The sequence below is a fragment of the Anguilla rostrata genome, chromosome 6 (assembly GCF_018555375.3).
Source record: "Anguilla rostrata isolate EN2019 chromosome 6, ASM1855537v3, whole genome shotgun sequence".
Classification (NCBI taxonomy): Eukaryota; Metazoa; Chordata; class Actinopteri; order Anguilliformes; family Anguillidae; genus Anguilla; species Anguilla rostrata.
In genome coordinates this window covers 30642999-30664685 of record NC_057938.1, presented here as the reverse complement: position 1 = coordinate 30664685, position 21687 = coordinate 30642999, and the positions used below count along the sequence as shown (strand labels likewise).

The following is a 21687-nucleotide window of genomic DNA, read 5'->3' as shown; positions in this document are numbered from 1 at the left end:
TTTACAGGAATTGAAGTTAATGGAGTCAGAGAAACATATGTTCTTCCCTGCGACTAAATCTAATTCCTTACGGTACACATACTAAAAAGTTTTGGTCTGACGTCCTTTATTTTATTCAAAAACATATCTTTGCTGATTTTCCTTTTACCTTTAAAAATGTACTTCTTGGCTTCTTTGATTTCAGGAAGAAGAGAGCTAACCAATTTTTTATTGTAAACCTTTTTTTTTCTTGCCAAATATCATATTCATAAATTCAAATTTAGAAATTCCAAACCTTCTTTTACTGCATTCAAAAATGAACTTGAACATTATTTGGATACTATTAGGCCCTCTGCCAATATGAAAGGAATGAAAACTACTCTTGTACTCATCTGTGGTCTCAATATTGATTTGGTATGTGTAGCATCTTTATAATATGCATTATTATCCCCCTGGCATAAGTGTTTTACCTGTATTTGTCTATATATGTATCTTTGTGCATGAATGTCTTTTGTAATGTTTTGAATTTACAAATAAAAAAAGAAATAAAACAAGTGGTAACATCTTACGAACAAATTTGTTTCCTAAATAAAGAAGGTCAGATGACTTCCAATCATTGTGTGGAGGTTACGCAATTTCTGGTCCTTCCACTTTTTTCATTGGGTCCTGTACATGGACATCGCATGCTTCTGGTCTTCTCCGTGGATATTCTCCTGGTGGACATTCCCCAGCTTGTTGCAGGCAGGTTCTCTTGGGAGGGGCCAGGTAGTGAAGCCTAGGAAGTAACAGGGAAACAGCCTCCACTGTGCATGCTTGAGGGCAACAGTGCTTGCTGGCCATTGAATTCAATGTAGAAATCCAAGGTGAATTAACAACCAAAGAAAACCTAATTGGTCCATTTTTTGTGATCATAAATTTCATTATGTGCTGCATTTTCTGAAACAATGGCTGTTTTTGTTCAGTCTTGGGAAAATATATTACAATGTGCATATTTTATTACATAATGCATATTTTTCTATTTGCTTTCCATGTGAAACGTAACGGTCATCTCTTGAGTTTCAAAATACCATCAAGGAGGTTTTATTTTGACTTCAAAAGTCTGATATTCCCTATTAAGTTTAATGGGAGCTCCAATGGTTTGCCCTCAACAAGTGCAGTACTGTCTTACTTCTGGGACTTCACAAGCTTAGGTTAGCTGAAGGTGTTTGCCAGTCTAGTTAAATATGCATGTCTATGGTTCCATTTTTTACCTCCTTGCTTTATTTCCTTGCCTCCTTTGCTAGTATGGAAGGCTAAATGGGTCAAAATGTATGTGATATCTGTCTCCTGTCCGATCTGTACCGTGCAGCTGCAATGCAGCGACATTTCATGACTATATTCCTACATTTGCCATATACCTAGCCTATTCTTACGTTTACGTCATGTCATGACACTGACTATTATTATTTGTTGCTATTTTGCTAGCTAGCTAGTGATACATCTATCTCTCTCTCTAGCTAGCTAGATGTTATCTCTCCTCAGAAACGTAAATGTTTAGGAGTCATAATGTCCACCATTTTGGATTTCATGTCACTTAGAATTTTTTGAAAAGTACATTTAAAATTATTTTCCTAGAATATTTGACGATCACCATGAAATTTGGCATGTATCATCATGTGAAGTGTGACCAAAACTTATTAAAAGAGTTGCTAGGTCAAACAATATGGCCCCAGTAAACAAACAATTTTGAAGGTGAAGGCGCCAAACAGGAAGTGAGTTATATTTCTGCAATGCACTGATGCCAAACCTGATGCTGTCACAACAAATTTCATCCCCCTACAAATTTCATCCCCCCTATTCCTTTCCGGGGTTACGTTGTGCCGTTACATTACGCTGATTTGTCAGATCTCGCTGTCAGAAAATTCAAATAAGTTTAATTGGCATGACGTATATATATATACATATTTCAATAACACGAGTACAACAAACAATAAACATATGAACAGAATACAACTTTATATGTGTGTGTGTGTGTGTGTGGTATTTCCGTATCTTGTGTAATGGCATGTGTAAATTAGGTAAAACAGTGAGTACAATAATTAATATAAAAAAGTATCTCTCTTTAGCAAGATTCATAGATTTCTAGCTAGCTAGCAAGAGAAATAAATAGCCAGCGAGACAGATCACTAGCTAGCTATCTGGAAGAGCTTTTCTTAGACTTATATAAAAGCTTCTTCCCAGCTAGCTAGCGATCGCTCACTGTCGTTAACTTACACATTAAGGGAACGTAACCGTAAACGTAACCCCGGAAGAGATAGGGGGAATGAAATTTGTAGGGGGGATTAAATTTGTTGTGACAGTACCCTTATTTGGCAGTGGGTCTAAGGGGGACCCAGCAAGTTGCATAAAATGTGACCACTTGGGGGCACTATACTAGCCATATAAAATTCCCATGACTTTGCAACGAAAGAAAATAATTATAATGGGGAATCATATGCGCTTGTTGTCAGCCGTTTTGTCTTTTAGCCATCTTGAATTTTGTCAAGAACTCTTTTACAGCCTGCTGGGGCGACATAGCTCAGGAGGTAAGAGTGGTTGTCTGGTTGTCAGGCAGTCGGAGGGCTGCCGGTTTGATCCCCCACCCTGGGAGTGTCGAAGTGTCCCTGAGCAAGATACCTAACCCCTAGTTGCTCCCAATGAGCTGATTAGTACCTTGCATGGCAGCCTTTCACCGTTGGTGTGTGTGTGTGTGTGTGTGTGTGAATTGGTGAATGATGGGCATCAATTGTAAAGTGCTTTGGATAAAAGCACTGTATAATGCAGTCCATTTAGAGCTAGAGCCATCGCCCAATGAAGCAACAATATTGGGAATTACATCTGCTGACCATGTTCTTTAAAGGAGTACCATGGTGATTTTCACACTTTCTCGGTTTTATGTGCTATTTGCACAAGAGGCATTGAAGAAACACAATGAGTAAAGTATTAAATAGGTCCGTTTTGTATTTTTGGAGAAATATGCGTTTTTAATGTATCGTCCTATTTTCAACCGGTTGAGAAAGTTGTCAACTTGGTGCGTCATGAACACAGTAACCACTCCCCTTTCCACGCCCGGTAAACCCATGGATAACTCGAGACCCATAGTTTGCGCCGCTGGCTTACAGGAAAGACAATGCAAATATTTGACTAACGTTAGGTTCACTTAAATTAGAGTGCCTTTTAAGGACTATTAGATTATTTATGGTTATATTCATTTAGCTAGCTAGCTAACGTTAGCTAGCTAGGTAGTTTACTTTCATAAGGCAATGTTATCGATAACGTTAGCTAGCTAGTTTGCTTTTATGAGGACGTTATAGTTGTGCTTTTATCTTAACTTGGCTAGCTAGATAGCAAAAATTATAATTGGATATAAGTCAACGTCCTTACCTTAGCTATCTATCGATACTTGATATACTACTAAGCTAGCTAGCTTGTGAAAAGTCTCCCAAAAAGAGCGCGTATCATGGGGGTAGCTATGGTAATGGGGCACAGTCTGTCAATCATAGCTAACTGACAGTTCTCATTACGACGTCCAGACGGTTCGGGTGAACTTTTATAGTGGGAAATTTAGGCTTAGAAAAATACGTTTTAAAGTACATTGAAATGACTGAATAATAAAAAAATTATGCACATTTGTTTTGTTGTTGCCTAAAGACAACTGGGAAGTGTCACGTTGAACCACCATGTTACTCCTTTAAGAGTCGTTTAAAGATAGTTGTGCGGTTGAAGACTATGGCTGCAATGTTCAGATGAATTTGGTGGTGAAGGTGCCATAAAGGAAGAGTAGCCACTATTTGCAACCCTTTGCCTACTGGCATCAAACTAGGTACACATGCTTACAATGCAGCCTGGGGGCACACAGCAAGTTTAGTGGAATTACTCCAAAATGAAAACATTTCAACCAAATATATTATTATTATTATTATTATTATTATTATGTTTTCTTACTATATATCTGTTAAACAAGTTTAAAAATTTCAATAACCTGTTGCAGTGTCCCATAATACTAGATTCAAGGCATGAAGCATCACTCCATGCCATTATATGGTTGGCTGAAAAAATCTTTCCAGTTCTGACACCAGTACATTTATGACATTTGTCTCTCATCTCATCTATGATAGTCCTCACCATTTGTGCAGAGACCTTCAAATATCTCCATATCGTACCAAATGGTTTAGTTGGAACCGCCTGGAATTTGCATCATAAAGAGTGTTTTACATTTTTAAAGCTGGCAAATCACAGAGATTATTTATTCAGCATAATAAACCGGCTCTGCTGGTCTTTTAATTGTTGAAGTAGGCAAGTAGGCAAACTGTTAAAGGTAACAGAATTGTAATAATTGTGCCACAGAAATATTTTAGAGCAACAATTGTACCAGCACGAACACTACAATTTACTATTATGTTTAAATTATTTTGATGGATGCAGTGGATATAAATAATAAATATATTAGTGCTGTTTGTGGCTAGTGGTGACAACGGAATGTAATTTTAGTGTTTTTGCTTATAATGAAAATGATATTAGAATACAATTAGACATTGATTTGAATGTGTTACGAATAAACTTTATTCTGATTTTAAAGTCATTCGGATGACAATCTAAATGTCTACTACGTAAATGTCTTTTATGTCCACCCTATGAAGCTTTAAGACATGACATTACAAATACGTAGATTTGTACGAGAAAATAGCTACCGACGTGCATTGGTGTATTCCTATAGGTTTTTGCTTTTCAGGAGTAGGTTAGCAATAAATCGGTGTAAAAATAATAGTCGGGGGATGAAATGTGGCGTGACAGCGCCAGTTATTATTACAGCATTATCAATGCTCCAGTGAAATCACTCCCAGTTACACATGGTTCGCTCAGAACCTTTTTAAGACTCCGCTTTCCCGTCGAAGACAATTATCTGAAACACATTTCCGTTGCGGAAGACACGTTTTCGACAATTTTGATCAGATTACGGCGGAAGTATGTTTTTCGCTGCAAAGTATTTAGTTTGCTGAGTAGCTGAACCAGTGCGAATGTGTCCGATGTCTTTGCCTTAGTTAGCTGAACCTCCATATTTATTTATAATTTATTTGCAGTGTAGGTGGACGCAGTGAAATGGGGAAGCCGAAAAAGAAAAGTAGGTGAACTCAAATGTGTCAATATGTTACCCAGCTATTTGGTTAGTTTGATGGCGATCTAGCAAGATAACAAAATAATTAATTCTGGAATAATTTCCACATACCTCACTTTAGCTGATGGTTTATCGAAATTAGAAACGTTTGGCTAGCCGCGTAGGTGCTCGTTGGAATCATGAAACCTGGGGGATGGATACTACGAGGAAAGCCAGACATACACATGGTTTCTTTTTGTTAGCTGGCTTCACGAAACCGAACAACCAGGCGGTATCACGAAGGCAGTTATCAACTTGCAAGCTAAGTGAACACGGGGTTTGTTGATCAAGCTTTGTACATAGCAGAACTGAGTGGACTACGCTCGAGCAGCTTATTTATCACCAGAGGGGAAATGTATGATATGGACGGATATGAAGAACATAGAACAGTCATAATAAAAAAAAGTCGCCAAAGAAAGCCACGGGCAAGCAATTGCTTATGGTGTAAACAACAATTACCTTACCACTACTGACGAATTAACTCTCGATAATCGTCCTACACTGTTTATTTCTAATGTGACGACTGCTCAGTCCAGAGCTCCTATACCATACACGTGGTACAGAATATTTAAAATATTGCCTGAAGTAATCACTTCAAAGTTTATTTATAAACTCAAGAATTATGGGACACTCCGTCGTCCTTTTCTCTTACAAAAAGTCCTACAGGAATATTTTCTATTTCTGAAGGAGTCCTGTAGGAATTGGGTAGTTGTGACAAAATGCAACCTACCTGCAGGATTCCTTCAGAATTCCTCAGAATGGGAAAATGATCACTGAAATTCCTGTTCGGTTAGGATTCTGCAGGACTTTTTTATAAAGGTAATTAAGGTAAGTAGATAGGGACGCGTAGGGTTCAAGAAGCTTGCATATGTACTCTATTCCCTCTGTTAAGAAGGTAGCCTATATTTTTCGTGTTGTGTATCCTCGCAGAATGTCAGCAGATTAATTTGGTCTGTAAATAATGTCTGCCCTGTGAAAACACCCACAGTCCCACAGGATCCTGCAGGAATGGAGACGCCCTTTCCCATGTTGACTAGTCAAAGGTGCTTTTATATGTTTCAGTCCGATATGAACCTGAGCAGCATATTTCTCACCTGAGGGGAAAAAGACTGATGGATGATTATAATACAAAAAACAAAAAAAATAATTTATAAATAATTTATGCCGGAACAGCTCTTTTCACTTCACTTCCACTTCAGTCCATGTTCTGGGAGGGTTCCAAGTTTTACTCAGTGCAGTTATCCAGCTAACTAAGTAATCCTGCTTTGTGAAACAGGGTGATCATCAAATTAACTTTGGTTACAAGCTAGAGTTAGCTAGCTTTGGGCATGCGTCTGACCATTCCCTCGTTTGTTTATGTTTTATTATGAATATTATTTGCTCTCAGTTACAAAACCAGCATTTCAATTTTTTTTGAGGGTGGGAGGGGGTTGTAGTATACATTGATAATGCTTTCAAGCCCTTCTTTCTGAGTGAATACATTTTCTGTGATCAATTCTTTCTTAAAATGCTACACATGCAGCACAATTTGATGTTTTCTTAAAGTATTTGTAAAACAACAACTAAAAATGTCAGAATTGACTAATGTAATGAGTTACACAAAAATAACTTACTACTTAATTTACTTTGAAGTTAATATTATGCTACATCTCTTATTTGACCAGATGTGCATACAGAAAATTATCCTGAATTTGCCCTTCTCTGTGCCTCTTAGGTAACCTCAGCAGGGCTGAGCTGATGATGATGACAATTGCTGATGTAATCAAGCAGCTGGTGGAAGCCCATGAGGAGGGGAAAGATGTCAACCTCAACAAGTCAGTATTTTTGACACAGCCCTGCAGTCCTTGAACATTAAAAAAAAGAATAGTGGGAAGTGGCCAAATACTTTGCTGTCCTTACTCTAGATAATTAGTAAAATTGCTTTTTTGTATTTTACTTGAATGTTAATTTTACTTGCTAACTGTAAAGCTGGATGCCATTTATTGTCAATCTCATGCTGTTAGTGTTCTGATATTGCTGTTCAGTTTAGGTCATTGGCTTGTGCAGGATGTACCCAACAGCACACAAAAGAGCGTGCCCATACTAGATGTATCAAAATGTATTTTGTTTCCTAATCACTCATTCAAAGAAGTCCAGTTTTGCAGTAATTTGAAAATTATAGCAATAACTTGTAATTGAAAATTGTACAACTATGCTTACGAAGTCACAGAAAATATATGGAACCCCACTCGCAAGCAAGTGCAGTATTGGTGGTTATATGACTGGCATTTAGAGACAGTAGAACAAATTTTAAAGTTCATTTTCTTTCCAGTTTTTCTCGGAAAAAGGAGGATTAAACCTGCCTAGGGTTGCAAAATTCCGGAATATTCAAGAATGGAAACTTTCCATGGGAATTAACAGGAATTTATGGGAATTAACGGGAATTTATGGGTATTAACGGGAAATAACGGGAATAAAATGGAAATATAGCCCTATTTGCTCAGGCTGCATTTACCATGTCATATGCAGATAGAAACAAACGTTTTACCATATCATAAGCAGACATAATTGCAAACATTCCCTATGACCCCCTCCAAAAAAAAGACTTTTCTCCTAACACCTAAAAAAAACCCTAAAAACACTCTTCCGAGTGTTGTTTTAGAATTCTATTTACATAAATAGTAGAAGCGCGAGTTTTTAGAAAAAGTCAAGGAATGACAGACATGTGGAATAAACATTAACAAAATACATCCCATTTTACTCTGCAAGGGGTCAGTTGACCCCACGGTTCTAGTGACGAGCAGTATACCGTGAGTAGTGGCAAGTGACGTCGGCACCACACTACGTGACCAAAGACGGAAAGTTTTGAAGAGAAGCTAACTGCTTGTCCAAAATGACCAATATTTATACGACATCTCCATGCCACTTCACTGCGATAAAAATATCCTACTTATCGGACAGCGTTAATTTCGTCAACGAAAAATATTCGTTACGACCCCTTTTTCCATGACAAAAACAAAACATAACGAAATAATTCAGAATAGGCCTTAGGGTTTAAAGTTACAATCTCGAAGATTTCCGTTTCGTTCTCTTTGGCATACCAATGGTTAGAAGCGGTAATTGCAGGTGTGTTTTTGGACCCATAGATCCAATCGGATCCGACCAGTGTCGCCTGTGTGACGTGAGTCAGTTGGCACGCCAACTATAACACTTACTATTTACTGAATAAAAAATGGTTGTTATAAAAGTAACGTTATGTACATACTCATTCGTTGTCTAACATTAGACTAACTTAAGATGTCTTTACACTGCCGAGCCGGGTTAAAATGCCATAGCAAACCTGGGGTAGAATTAGTGATGATCAATTTCTACAAACGTTCTTTATCCACCTTTTGCCCGGTATGAACATATTTACATTGCAGAGAAGAATTCGCGGGATTCACTGTGGCTTGTGCAATTATGTATCTTGTGCACAATAAACAGTCTTTTTTGTGAATGATTGTTGTGTGATATTTTTGAAACAACTGCCTTGCAAAATGTTACCCCTGGTGTTTCTGGTTTTGCTAGCTAAACTGTTTGAGAATAAAGCTGAGCTGGGTGTTAAATTAGCAATCAGAACAAGAAGAATAAAACAAAAACAAAGGAGATTTCATCGAAAAAGGGCATCAAGGCTGAAGGAACATATGAGGAAGCGTAATAAAATAATAACAATGCTACTCCATACTGCCGTATTATTTTATTTAGTTGTCTCCTGCTTGACATCTTTACACAAATATCAGACCCGGCTCTGCTCCACATACCCCGGCTTTATTCCGATCATTATAATATATTGATGAACTCGATGGTAATGTAAATAACGCTAACGTTAAGGCAAGTTCAGATCAATGATTCGCAACGAGACGAAACGGTTTTAGAATGTTGCAGAGAAAATTGCAGCTGTGTAAACTGGCTAGTAGTAGCAGAGCCGGTGCCTGCCCTGGGGTCTCAAAAGACCCACCTTGTCAAATCGCCAAGTGCAGTTTTAGAACGTTTACAATCAGGCGTCTTGGAATTTTGCAAGTTGCATCCAGCCTCGTTGCAAATCATTGATCTGAACTGGCCTTTAGTTAGCTACACTGCAACGTTGCAACAAGGTAGCATTGCATTTGAGAGATGATTTGCGAGGTCGGTACCGGTCGGTAGCATTAGCTAGCGTTTTTTCTAATTGTTAGCTGACATTAGATTGCGTTAATTACATTAGCTAGCTAGCAAACGCAACGTTACCTGATATGAGAGATGGACACTGTGCGCAACGTTGTCTAAACTAATGTTGTCTTTCTTGACATGGTCCGGTAGCTATGCGTTAGCTGTGCAAATAGCTATGTAATTTAGTAACGTTACATTGTCATGAAGTGAAATCTACATCAAGTAATATGACCCCTCATGCTACACAAAATCTTTTTAGGGTTCCATAACCCCCCCCCCCGTTCTCTGTTATTGCAACGCTAGCAGACACCAGAAAATACAGTAGGACGCTCACACACAAGTGAGTTGAAGAGCGAGCGTGTTGCGTTAGCTCCGCCTACCCTCTCTGGCGGACCAACCACTGATGGGTGATGGAAAACGCGTCACTAACTATGCGCCGCTTGTGATTTTTTCCCGGGAATGTCGCCACAGACACCCAGTTCTTTAATCATAAATTATAATAATAATAATAATATAAATCAATATAATAATAGGCTCAATCACCATTGTGTTACCTAATTCGGCGATAGATAGTGACTTAACAGACATTTATTTTAATGAAAATCTTTAATGAAAATCGAGATTATTACTTGAAAGTGAACAACTCATTTATAAAATAAATGTTTTACAATAAAGAATGAATGGAAATAGATTAATTAAAACTCCTCAATTAGCATGCTCAATCAAGCTACATCACATGGTAACAGCTAGCTAGCAGAAGGTGTTAACAAGGTATAAACTGTGTACTTTGCATTAGGCTACTATCTGCCGGTTAACTTAAATATCATAAAAAATATGAAATATATTCACTCCAGTAATATAATCAAAACTTACCTGAAAGCATGTAGTCCTTTGGCTCAGACAGTGCGGTAGTGTTGGCAGTAATGTGGGCTGCACACATGATGGGAGAATGCACTGTGCATGCAGAGGGTTGTAATTTTACAGAATTCCTATTTAAAGGTGCAGTGTGTTATTTTCAAATTGTTTTCAATTAACGGGGTTAACAGTTTTTTTGTGTAGGCTATGAGTTTCATTTCTCTTTCATTTTGAGATAGCCTATTTGTTAGGCTACGCTACTGGTGACATAATTACAAGCAATTAGGTTAGATGCTTATTCACTCACCTATTTAAACAAGAGCTTTGACAGTCATCCAATCTCGGCAATGGCAGATCTGGCTCTGTTAGAAGACCTCTACACGCCCATAAGACGAAAACTAAATGAAAACATGTTTATAACGTCATTAAAACATCATTAAAATGAAGAAATAAATTAACCCTGCAACCGTGTAATTATTTAAATACTAGTAGCCTAGGCTATTAAATTTTTTACCATTATCTAGCTCGGACACAGGTGATGCGTCTGTGTCTCCTCCGCCAACTGTTATGCCCGAAATGGAAGCAGACCCGAAAAGCGCGGACACTCGCTCCTCAGGCTGCATCAATGCAAGGCTGGAATCCAGCTGGCCTCCTCCAGTCAGCTGGGTGCTGCGCCTATGGGCTGTAACACGCTTTTTGGTGGCGAGTTTTAGGTCTGACCATTTTTTCTTCACCTAAATGTAAAGAATTACGATATAAGCTAATTACTATATATATATATATATATATATATATATATATATATATATATATATAGGCTATACATATCACGGATGTTTAAATTAAATATTCCAACCTCAGCTGGAGTTCGATTGTCTACGGCAACGCTGTTGACCGCAGCAGTGATTTCCTTCCACACTGCATTTTTCTGACTTCCTTCTATGCCACTTTTCAGGCTGCCAAATAGAACTAATTGGTTCAGATTCTATTTCTAGGTCGGAGAAATTTCTCTTCTTGGCCACATTACGCTTCTCCATGTCGTAAACTCTAGGGGCGAGGCCTCTAAACCGAGGATATATAGGGGCGTGATATTTAAATGACGATTGTTTTAAACCGCCACATTTATCAACGCCCGATCATTCTTTCACTGTGATTGGCAAGATACGAACGTTTCATGAATCACACGTGAACCCTGACGTAAGATGATTTCTGCGCTCAGATCTGCGCTGGTTTCTATGTTAGATTGATAAATGAGGGCCTTAGTCTGTAAAACTATAGGTCATAGCTTACAAGTAAGATAGCGATTATGATTGTTAATTGTTCCGCATTGTGGTAGCGTTTTATTGCTAATGTTACCTAACGTTAGCTGCTTTGCATGGTGAATCATAGAAAGACATGATGCCTCACAAAAGCTATTACACTACTAACTAACGCTTACATTACAGTGTGAAAAATCCTCATTATAAAATACCACTAACCTAAAACACTCAATTTATAAAATAACGTATATAACTGAAATATTTTGAGCAGTAATACTTACATAGCAATGATGAAATCTTGTTTTCAATAGATAGAGACAGAGACAGAGTAAATCAATGATATATATCTATCCGCTTCTGTCTTACACCAGAAAACGATGTCAGCCAGGTCTATCAGCAAACATGGCTTAGCTATGCCCATAAGTCCTCAATAATAATAGTATTTTCCAAGAAATTATGAAAAATCGTTAACAATGATTCGTTAGGTGCAGCGTATTTTACTGCTACTACAGAGTGAATGCAATGATAACAAGACTTTCGATTACGCTGACCAATGAAACGCTATTCCAAAAGAAAAATTAAACATGTTATACATTGTTAGAAAGCTTATACTCTCACCTACTGAATAAATGGATTGTCAGTCAAGCCAGACTGTACTAAAAAGGGCAACAACGCCGTGAACAACACGTGTGGTATTATGCACTGCTATTTTGGAAGGTACCCAGGCAAATGCGCCCCCTCTAGAGCCGTTTGTCCATTCTGGGCTACTGTAGAAACATGGCAGTGCAACATGGCGCCCTCCGTGGAAGAGGACCCTCTCCCTATGTAGATATAAAGGGCTCACTCTAACGAAAACACAACAATTATTATTTTCATGGGATTAGACACTAATTAAAACATACTTATGAATATTATATTCAATTTCTGCCAAGTCTGTTCCGCTAGATGCCACTAAATTCTGCACACTGCACCTTTAAAGGGATGCTGGCAAATTATCAGTACATGTGATGGAAAAGTGGCGTTGCTGAATGCTGTGCATGGGAATCGTTTTAACCAAAACATGCCATAAGACCTAGTATTGGTTTTTTATGTGTATCCCCCCCCAAATAAGTTCACTATTAAAAGGTAAGATTTTTATATTGAAATTGTGCAAAATTCTTAAAATTCCCGAGCTTTTTACCGGAAATATTCCGACCCTTTGCAACCCTAAACCTGCCTCATTTAACTGATAATAAATGTTGATTATTAATGAGATATGGAGGCAAAAAAGATCATCACATGCCAAAATCACAATATTCTCTGGATGCTTCAACATTATATTTAGAGTGGTTTTGGTCTCTTTATTTCCTGACTTAACAGGTGTCTGTTTAGCTTGTTTCTGTATGTTTTCATCCCAGAGTGAAGACTAAGACCTCTGCCAAGTATGGCCTGTCAGCGCAGCCGAGGCTGGTGGATATTATTGCTGCCCTGCCACAGCACTACCGCCGGACCCTGCTGCCAAAACTCAAAGCCAAGCCAATCCGCACTGCCAGTGGAGTAGGTCCCCTCCTTCTGTGTTCATTGTATGTAGACTTTGTGTATATGTGTGTGTATCATAGGAGGTTCCTCTAAGACAACAGGTGAAGCAGTGCTTCACCAAAAAAAAGAAAGAAAACAATTAACATGCATAACACATCCCACATTTTTTTTAAATGTTGAAGTATAACCACAACAACCATTTTCCTTGTGAAGTGAAAAAAGCACCTTTATCCAAAAACATGCCTGGTATTGTGCAAAACAGCGACACCCTCAGAATTTTAAAAGGAACTTCAGTGAGGCAAGACTTCTGTCTGATTCACTAGACAATGTTCAACCCCAATTCCAAAAAAGTTGGGACAGAATGGAAAATTCCAATAAAACAAAAAGGAGTGATAAAGTAAATTCTATTCACCCTGTACTATATTGAAAACACTACAACAGAACATTATTTTATGTTTTACCTTGTGAATTTAATTTTGAAAATGTACACTCATATACACTCATTTCAAATCTAATGACTGCAACACGCTCCAATAAGTTGGGACAGTCGAGTGTTTACCTCTGTGTAACATCACCATTTCTTTTCATAACTCTTATTAAGCGTTTGGGCACTGAAGACACCAGTTGGTTAAGATTAACAAGCGGAATTTTCCCCCATTCTTCCATTATGCAGGTCTTCAGCTGCACAATTGTACGGGGCCTTCGTTGCCGTATTTTGCGCTTCATAATGCGCCACACATTCTCAATCAGAGACAGGCCAATCTAGCACCCGCACTCTCTGCTTACGCAGCCATGCACCATGTAATCCAGGCACAGTGTGGTTTGGCGTTGTCCTGCTGGAAAATGCGATGTCCGTGGAGAAGACGGCGTCTGGATGGCAGCATATGTTGCTCCAATATTTGTACATATCTTTCTGCATTAATGGTGCCCTCACAGATTTACCCATGCCATGGGCACGGACACACCCCCATACCATGACAGACACTGGCTTTTGGACCTGACGCTGATAACAGCTTGGATGGTCCTTTTCCTCTTTGGCCCAGAGGACATGACGGCTGTTTTGTCCAAAAACTATTTGAAATCTTGACTCGTCAAACCACAAAACACTACTGTCCATCTCAGATGAGACCGAGCCCAGAGAAGTCGGCAGTGCTTCTAAACAGTGTTGATGTATGGCTTCTGCTTTGCATAATAAAGCCTTAACTTGCATCTGTAGATGTAGCAGCAAATGGTGTTGACTGACAAAGGCTTACTGAAGTATTTCCGAGCCCATGTCATGATATCCATTACAGACGCATGACGACTTTTAAGACAGTGACGTCAGAGGGATCACGTGTATTCAGATGTGGTTTTCGGCCTTGCCCTTTATGCACTGAGATTTGACCAGATTCCGTGAATCTTTTAAATTATATTGTGCACTGCAGAGGGTGAAATGCACCAAATCCTACCGATTTGACTCTGGGGAACGTTGTTCTAAAAGTGTTGGATTATTCGCTGATGCACATGTTGGCAAATTGGCAAGCCTCGACCCATTATTGCTCATGAAGGACTAGCCCTTTCTTGGAGGCGCCTTATACACTATAACACGATTGCCTCACCTGTTTAACATCACCTGTATGAAATCACCGTGATATTTCAACTTGTCACATCGTTATTAGTCCTAAATTGCCCCTGTCCTTTTTTGGAACGTGTTGCAGGCATCTTCAAAAAACAATGACGTTGATTTGGTAAAACATGAAATACCTTGTCTTTATACTGTTTTTGTTTGAATACAAGTCAAAGTAAATTTACAAATTACTGCTTTGTGTTTTTATTTGCATTTCATTTACCGTCCCAACTTTTTTGGAATTGGGGTTGTACATCAATGGATAACTTTATAAAATTTTGTATTATGGATTATGATGTGTTTTAAAGCCCTCTCATGAAGCAATGCTTCACTGGTCTTTCCAATCATGCAGCTCTTTTGCGTGTTCTCATTCTCATAATTGAAACAACATATAACTATTCAGAACCGGAGTTCAGCAGACCAGCAAGATGGCTATATTCATTTTCATTGCCTGATTTCCATGTTGGGTAGTAGTGGCGAGTTAGTTACTGTTTGAGAGGGAGACGGAGTGAGAGAGAGAGATTATTGGGATAGTGATTTGTTGAATTTTTACAGATGTGGCATTGTTGGGGGTGATTTGTGTATATTGTAAATTGTGAATCTTTCTTGGTGTTGTAGTGTTAGCCTTTGTTTTTCTAGCAAACAAAGACCTCAGTAAGCCAGCTAATAGCTAGCTAATTGCTAATGTTAGTGATTCAACTAGGTTACTAACGTTAGTCTAAACTAGCTCAGATTTGTGGATGTTCACAGTTTTTAAGAGATGGCTTTCATTTTATGATTTACATAATTTCAACAGATCTGTTAAGATTCATGCAAAATCAAACGAGCATGACAGTGCAATTGATTTTTTTTGGAAATGTAAGAATGTGCAAAAAACTAATGTGCAGCCATTTAAATGTAGTCCATATGAAAGGAGATTTAACACCCTTTTAAAAAAATATTCTGTGTTTGGTTTTTGTTAACTACGCATTGCATGTTAAGAATTGTCCCATTTCTATGAATACCAAAATCCCCAGACTGAAAATGATCCGGGGAATCCCATGATTCCGGGTCCCGAGATTTAACCCTAGTACAGAGCCAAAATAAGAAAATATTGTGTTGCTGCACTGTATATATATTTTTTTTACAGTGTAAATCACTCTGGGGTGCAACTTTTCTGCTAAATGACAGCAATGTAATGTGGGCCGTTGTGTATGCCCTGTGTGTTTTCTTTGGTATCTGTGTCTCTGTATAGATTGCTGTTGTCGCTGTGATGTGCAAACCCCATCGCTGTCCCCATATCAGCTTCACAGGAAACATCTGTGTGTAAGTGCCTAAGAACATAAACAGACATCCACACTCAATAGCCGCGTTTCCACCAAAAGTACCCAGAACTTTTAGTCCCAGGAACTACTTTTCAAGGAACTAAAAGGTTCCTTCAGCCCATTGTTGTCTGCGTTTCCACCGCGGTCTAAAGTCCCACGAAGATTAGGCAAATTAGCCCACTGGCGTATGAAAAAGTGACGTTGTCGTCGGTCCATCTGTCCTATGATTTCTTCTGTAACCCCATACTACCACCGAAGTAGCCTACATTATTTTCTAATAACCGGGACAGCCCGGAGGGGTTTATTCCACTTATATACAACGGGTTACCAACAATGACTATATATGGTTACTTTTGTATTTATTGAGTTTTATCGATTTAATCACCTGAAATTGAAATATTCTTCTGCAGCCGTTTGGGCATATTTTACCGTTGTCAAGCAAAACCGTTGTTGGTAGTTGAACTTGGACCGTTGTTATGCAACAAATAGGATATAACAGGCCAATAGTCAGATTGTAACTGTTTTATGTATCCTCTCAAACACATTCATTATGTTTTTATGCGAACATTCACTTTCATGTCTTGACATCCAAGGCGACAAGATGCATTCACATTCCACAAATAACTGGCAACAACAGCAGAAAACATGCACACGTTGTAAACAATTTGCTGTTGAATTGATTACTTTCACATCGTCAATTCCATATAGGCTAATCGCAAAATGACAAGAATAGAACGAAAACTCGGACTTGCGTGAAAATTTAAGTTAGCAGTGGTACAGCCAACGTTTGCTTTCCATCAAAGTTACTGCTAGCCGAGCAGCGAAGTGTGCCCTCCAGATGCGAACCATGCACCATAAATTAGTCCATAGTCTTCCTGGTCTTTTTGTGGAATTGAAGAATGGCAGAGTAAAATTACGCCAGTCTGAAAAAGCAAAAGGGACGATTACTAGAATTAATCTGTTATTTTACCCTGACAAAAAGTGCGGAAGGTGATTTCCAGTTTGCTTTTACTGTATCACCAATGTGAATTACGCAGAACTACCGCATACCTCACATAACTGTATCAAACGTTTTGAGTCAATTACAACGGCTAACAAAGAAAATCCGGAAGAAAATATTCAGCAACCGAATTAAACCGTTTGAATGTTTTGGTACGTAATATGCTGTGCACGAATGCTTAGCATTTCATAAAACGAATACTAAAGGAAGAAAAGAACAGAAGAGCACACGTTATAATTCCAAGACGTTGGCAGGCTATAACCAAAAGTAGGTTACTGCGCCGCATAACATACAAGTTTGATTTCAAGTTATTATGAAAATAAATCGGTTTGCGGCTGCAGATTTTTTAAACATGGCGGTTGAAATATAACACTGCAAGTAGTCGACCAATCAGAAATTTTCAGCGCTTGCGCCCCACCCCAAAGGTTCCGGTACTTTTGGAAAGTACTACCCCCTGAGCAGGGACTTTTTTGGGGGTAAAATAAAGTCCCCGGAACTTAATTTAGACCCTAGTTCCTGCGGTCGAAACGCACTGAGTTCCTCAAAAGGTTCCTAGTTCCGGGGTAAAGTTCCTGCGGTGGAAACGCGGCTAATGTGGATTGTGCCAGGACAAAGGGATAAAGTTCAAAGGAATGTCTGAACCCACTTGGTAGGATGGCACATTTACCAAAGCCAGTGATGTTGACTTGAATTAAGCTTTTAAACCTTTCTCGAAGTTGAATCTAGTTATCTCTCTTGGTGGTCTACAATATGTGTTTTAAGGTATTGTATTTGTACTCATTAAAATAAATTGTATATATTCATTCATTGAGATTGTTCGCCTGTTTCTGTGGATGCTTTTCAGATACTGCCCTGGTGGTCCTGACTCAGACTTTGAGTACTCCACACAGTCCTACACAGGCTATGAGGTAAGTGCTAATCTTTTTACCACATGTTGCACTACTCTGGATGAACAGGTCCAGGACCGAAATGTTGCCGTGAGAGGCAGGGTTTCCGTTAGCAAGATAATTCCCTGCCTCATTGTGCAGTAACAACCCCTCTGGGCTGATCTTTCTATCTGCCTATGCCAGTGTCAAGCAATTTAAATGTGGCCTAGCTGGAACTTTGCTGATTGACGAATTATCCTTGTGCTGTTCATATCCACTCAAGTGCCTAGTACCCGGAAGCCAGTGACTGTTTTAAACGTTACAGTGCATTAGGAGAGCTGTCACGGATCTGAGGAGAGGCATAGTTCTCACTCTTGAAAATTGGTAATCTGTGAATAGGAGTAATAATAATTGCATTAGTAACCCAAGGGTGAAGGATGAAGCCATTTGTGGTTCAGGTGGCTCCAGTAGCTCTATAGCTCATGCTCAAACCTGTGGCATCTACAGTTAAGCCCAAAATTATTTATACCCATGCCAAATTTTGAGTTATAGTGAATTGTTATTTGACGAATAGGTTTCTTCTGACTGGAAATGACATAAGAAGGTGACAAAAGACGGTAAGACATTGTGTTAGAGATATTAATGAAAAATGTTACCTATTTCTATGTTTTTTTTAAAACATTTTTACAAAAAATGTCATGTCCAAAATTGTTCATACCCCTTGAAATTGGCGCAAATTTTTGAGGAAATGCAAGCTTCTATAGGACTCCTAATGGTCCTAGTAATTTCTACCATGTTCTAGAGCATTCTAATCAACTATAAATTGAGAACAGCTGATGCAGTTGTTCTCTAGTCAATTTCTAGCCAATTGCAAGTCATGGCTAAAACCAAAGAGCTTTGTGAGGACCTCAAGTGCTAGTGGCCACAGTGCAAAGCATCATCAAAAAGTACAAGGAGTTCCACACTGAAAAATCTCAGAGGGCGTGGTAGGAAGCCAAAAATGACCCTGCGCTGGCAAGAATGGTAGTGCGAGAGGCCAAGAAGAATCCAAGGATCACCACCAAGGCCATCCTGAAGAACCTGAGCAATTCTGGTACCAAAATCTCAAGGCAGACACTCCAGCGGACACTGCACAAGGCTGGCCTCCATGAATGCTGACCAAGGAGGACTCCACTTCTCCAAGATAGGCACACAAAAGCTCGCCTAGCCTTCGCAAAAGCTCACCTGGACAAAGAAGAAAGCTTTTGGTCATCAATTCTGTGGTCGGACGAGACGAAAATTGAGTTGTTTGGACACAGGGACGTGGCTTTCGTTTGGCGAAAGAAAGGAGAAGCATTCAAACCCAAGAACACCATCCCCACGGTCAAACATGGTGGTGGGAATGTAATGTTTTGGGGGTGTTTTTCAGGCAATGGGCCAGGCAACCTTGTCAAAGTAAACGGCATCATGAGATAAGAGGAGGTCTGCAGAAAAACTTGGCCTTGGGCAGCACTGGACCTTCCAACAAGACAATAATCTGAAACATACAGCCAAAGTTGTCAAGAAATGGTTAACAGAAAACACTATCAAGGTTTTGGAGTGGCCCAGCCAGAGTCCAGACCTGAATCCCATCGAGAATCTGTGGAGGGAACTAAAGACCAGAGTGATGGCAAGGAAGTCTTCCAACCTCAAGGACCTGGAGATCTTCGCAAAAGAGGAGTAGTCCAAAATCCCAGTGGAGACGTGCAAAAAGCTTGTTGGCAATTATAAGAACTGTTTGACTGCTGTGATGGCAAATAAAGGCATATACCAATCATAGTGAGTGCCTTTACTAGTTGTGCCTTTATCATTTCTGTTTATGTCTTTCCCATGTTGCCCCCACAATTCCGAAGATTCTCTGTTTCCTTTTTACTTTTAATTCATTATTTTCACTCTGTCTTCTCTTGTGTCTCTCAGCCCACCTCAATGAGAGCTATCCGAGCCCGGTATGATCCCTACCTGCAGACCCGTCACCGCGTGGAGCAGGTAGATCCTGGATTTCTACTACTCCTGTCAATCTATAAACCTCCGTCTGCATTTTTGATTTCTATGCTCCTTTTCACATATGTTTTGGAGAAATTTGATCATCTTCGGTCTAATGGCAGCGCTGAGGATTTGTTCAGAGGTGTCTGAACAATGCTCTGGATCCACCACCATGAGAATGGTTGCATATTTTAGTGGTGTATAAACCAGGACGGTTCTGTCAAATGGCCCCATGGTCTTCCCCTTTTGTTTGCACAGAAGCTTTTGTCATATAATACATTGTATGTATGTTGAACTTTTATTTGAAATGATTTGTGTTGTCAAAGCAGCACCGCAGTGACAGAGTTGGCATAGCATAATTGAATAACCCACTGATCATTTTTAGTGCTAAAATGATCCGTCTCACTGAATCTGTGGTGTATATCGGGTTAATTTGGGAGTTGGGAGGTGGGTGGACCCTGAGATCCGGTGGGAGGTGGGTGAAAAAAGGTACAAACCAATGAATGTCTCAGCTCAAAATAGTTGTATCTTTAATGTATTGTGCACATAATTTTAATTCAGGAAAACAATGTTTTAAAAAGAATGTACACTATTGATGCAAGCTTTTACATAAAATAGTTCAAGTTTATTGAGTGTCATTAATGCTGAGAATTTTTTTACCCACGAAAATAATCGGTCATCCTCCTCTTTTGTCCTCCCTTTCTTCCTCCTTTATCCATCTTTCTTAAACTGTCGAATTGAAATAAAATAAAAAACCAGTGGCGACTGGTGAGCTGAAAATTGGTGATGCACAAAACTTTCCTTTAAACTAATTGATCTCAAACTGTTTTAATTAATTTTCAGTGATTAACAAGCATGCTAACGATCTGACTAAGCAATTGGAAAAGGACACACAGCTTCTTCACATTGTGTTAGGGAGATTAAATGATAAATGCGATTTAGAAAAGTCTGTTTTAATCACTAAGCAGTGGCGGAATCTTCCCCTGATTTTCCTTGAATATCAATGCAATTAATCCACGAAATAGGCTACTCAATAGCAATACTATCATATATGTGACGGGTGATGGAGGAAAGGTCCCCAAGTCGCAAATCTTGAAATCGCGCTAGGAGGCAAAAAAGGTTTTTAATTTTGTTTTATTTTAATTTTTATTAATATTACGAAAGTTAGAGTGTTGAAGAAGTCACTCAATATAATAAACAATATTTTTAGGATCACTAAATACTCATAATTTGTCAGCAAAGTCGACTTGTTTTAGTGATTCTTACAGCAGGGTTTTGGAGGCGTGATGCAGTTTGATTAGCATGTTTGGTTTTGTTGGCTATTGTCACTTAGTTTCGGTCAAGCCACCGCCAATGAATCAAGCCGCGTGGTAGTATGTTTGTTTACTGTGAGGTTGCTACAATGGCGGATGCTCAATCTGTTGCCACTACGGTTGGGTACAGAAAACCGGTACCTTTATGGCACCAGTTCCAATATGGTCATGACCGACCGGACCAAATCACTACGCAAATTTCTGTGCCTCGTTTCGGTGCCACTTTTTAGCCCCTCTTGGAAATCCCGATCTTGCGATCGCAATAATTAATGCAAATTCAAACAACGAGACAAAGTTTTAAAAAATTATACCGTAATTCTACAGTCAATATCTGGGACTAAATATTGAATACATATACAACCTTACCATTGGTTTTACGCGTAGAGATGTCCCCTTTGAGACTGAGTGGTCATATATTGTCTTGGACAATAAGTTTGTGAAATATACGCGCATTTGCGATGCCTGGGTATAGGCTATCGTCCAAAATAGCTGTGCTTAATGCCACACGTGTTGTTTACGGCGTTGTTGCCCTTTTTAGTACAGTCTGGCCGATTCACAATTCATTTATTCAGTCGGTGAGAGTATAAGCTTTCTAACAATGTATAACATGTCTAATTTTGCTTTTGGAATAGCGTTTTATAGGTCAGCG

At 39.0% G+C, this 21687-nt stretch overlaps 1 protein-coding gene across 2 annotated transcripts in view; it reads left to right on the top strand.

The window, feature by feature from the left end:
* The first annotated feature begins 4917 nt into the window (after positions 1-4917).
* The window catches only part of elp3 (elongator acetyltransferase complex subunit 3), a 122858-nt gene continuing 106088 nt past the window's right edge, over positions 4918-21687 (top strand). Inside the window, exons 1-6 of one of the 2 annotated variants that reach the window (XM_064341070.1) lie at positions 4918-5119; positions 6867-6966; positions 12828-12966; positions 15789-15859; positions 17703-17766; positions 19660-19728. In XM_064341070.1, coding sequence (XP_064197140.1) covers positions 5098-5119; positions 6867-6966; positions 12828-12966; positions 15789-15859; positions 17703-17766; positions 19660-19728 — 465 coding nt within the window. In that variant the 5' untranslated portion in view covers positions 4918-5097. The remainder of the gene's footprint in view (positions 5120-6866; positions 6967-12827; positions 12967-15788; positions 15860-17702; positions 17767-19659; positions 19729-21687) is intronic. The other variant, XM_064341069.1, reaches the window with a different exon arrangement.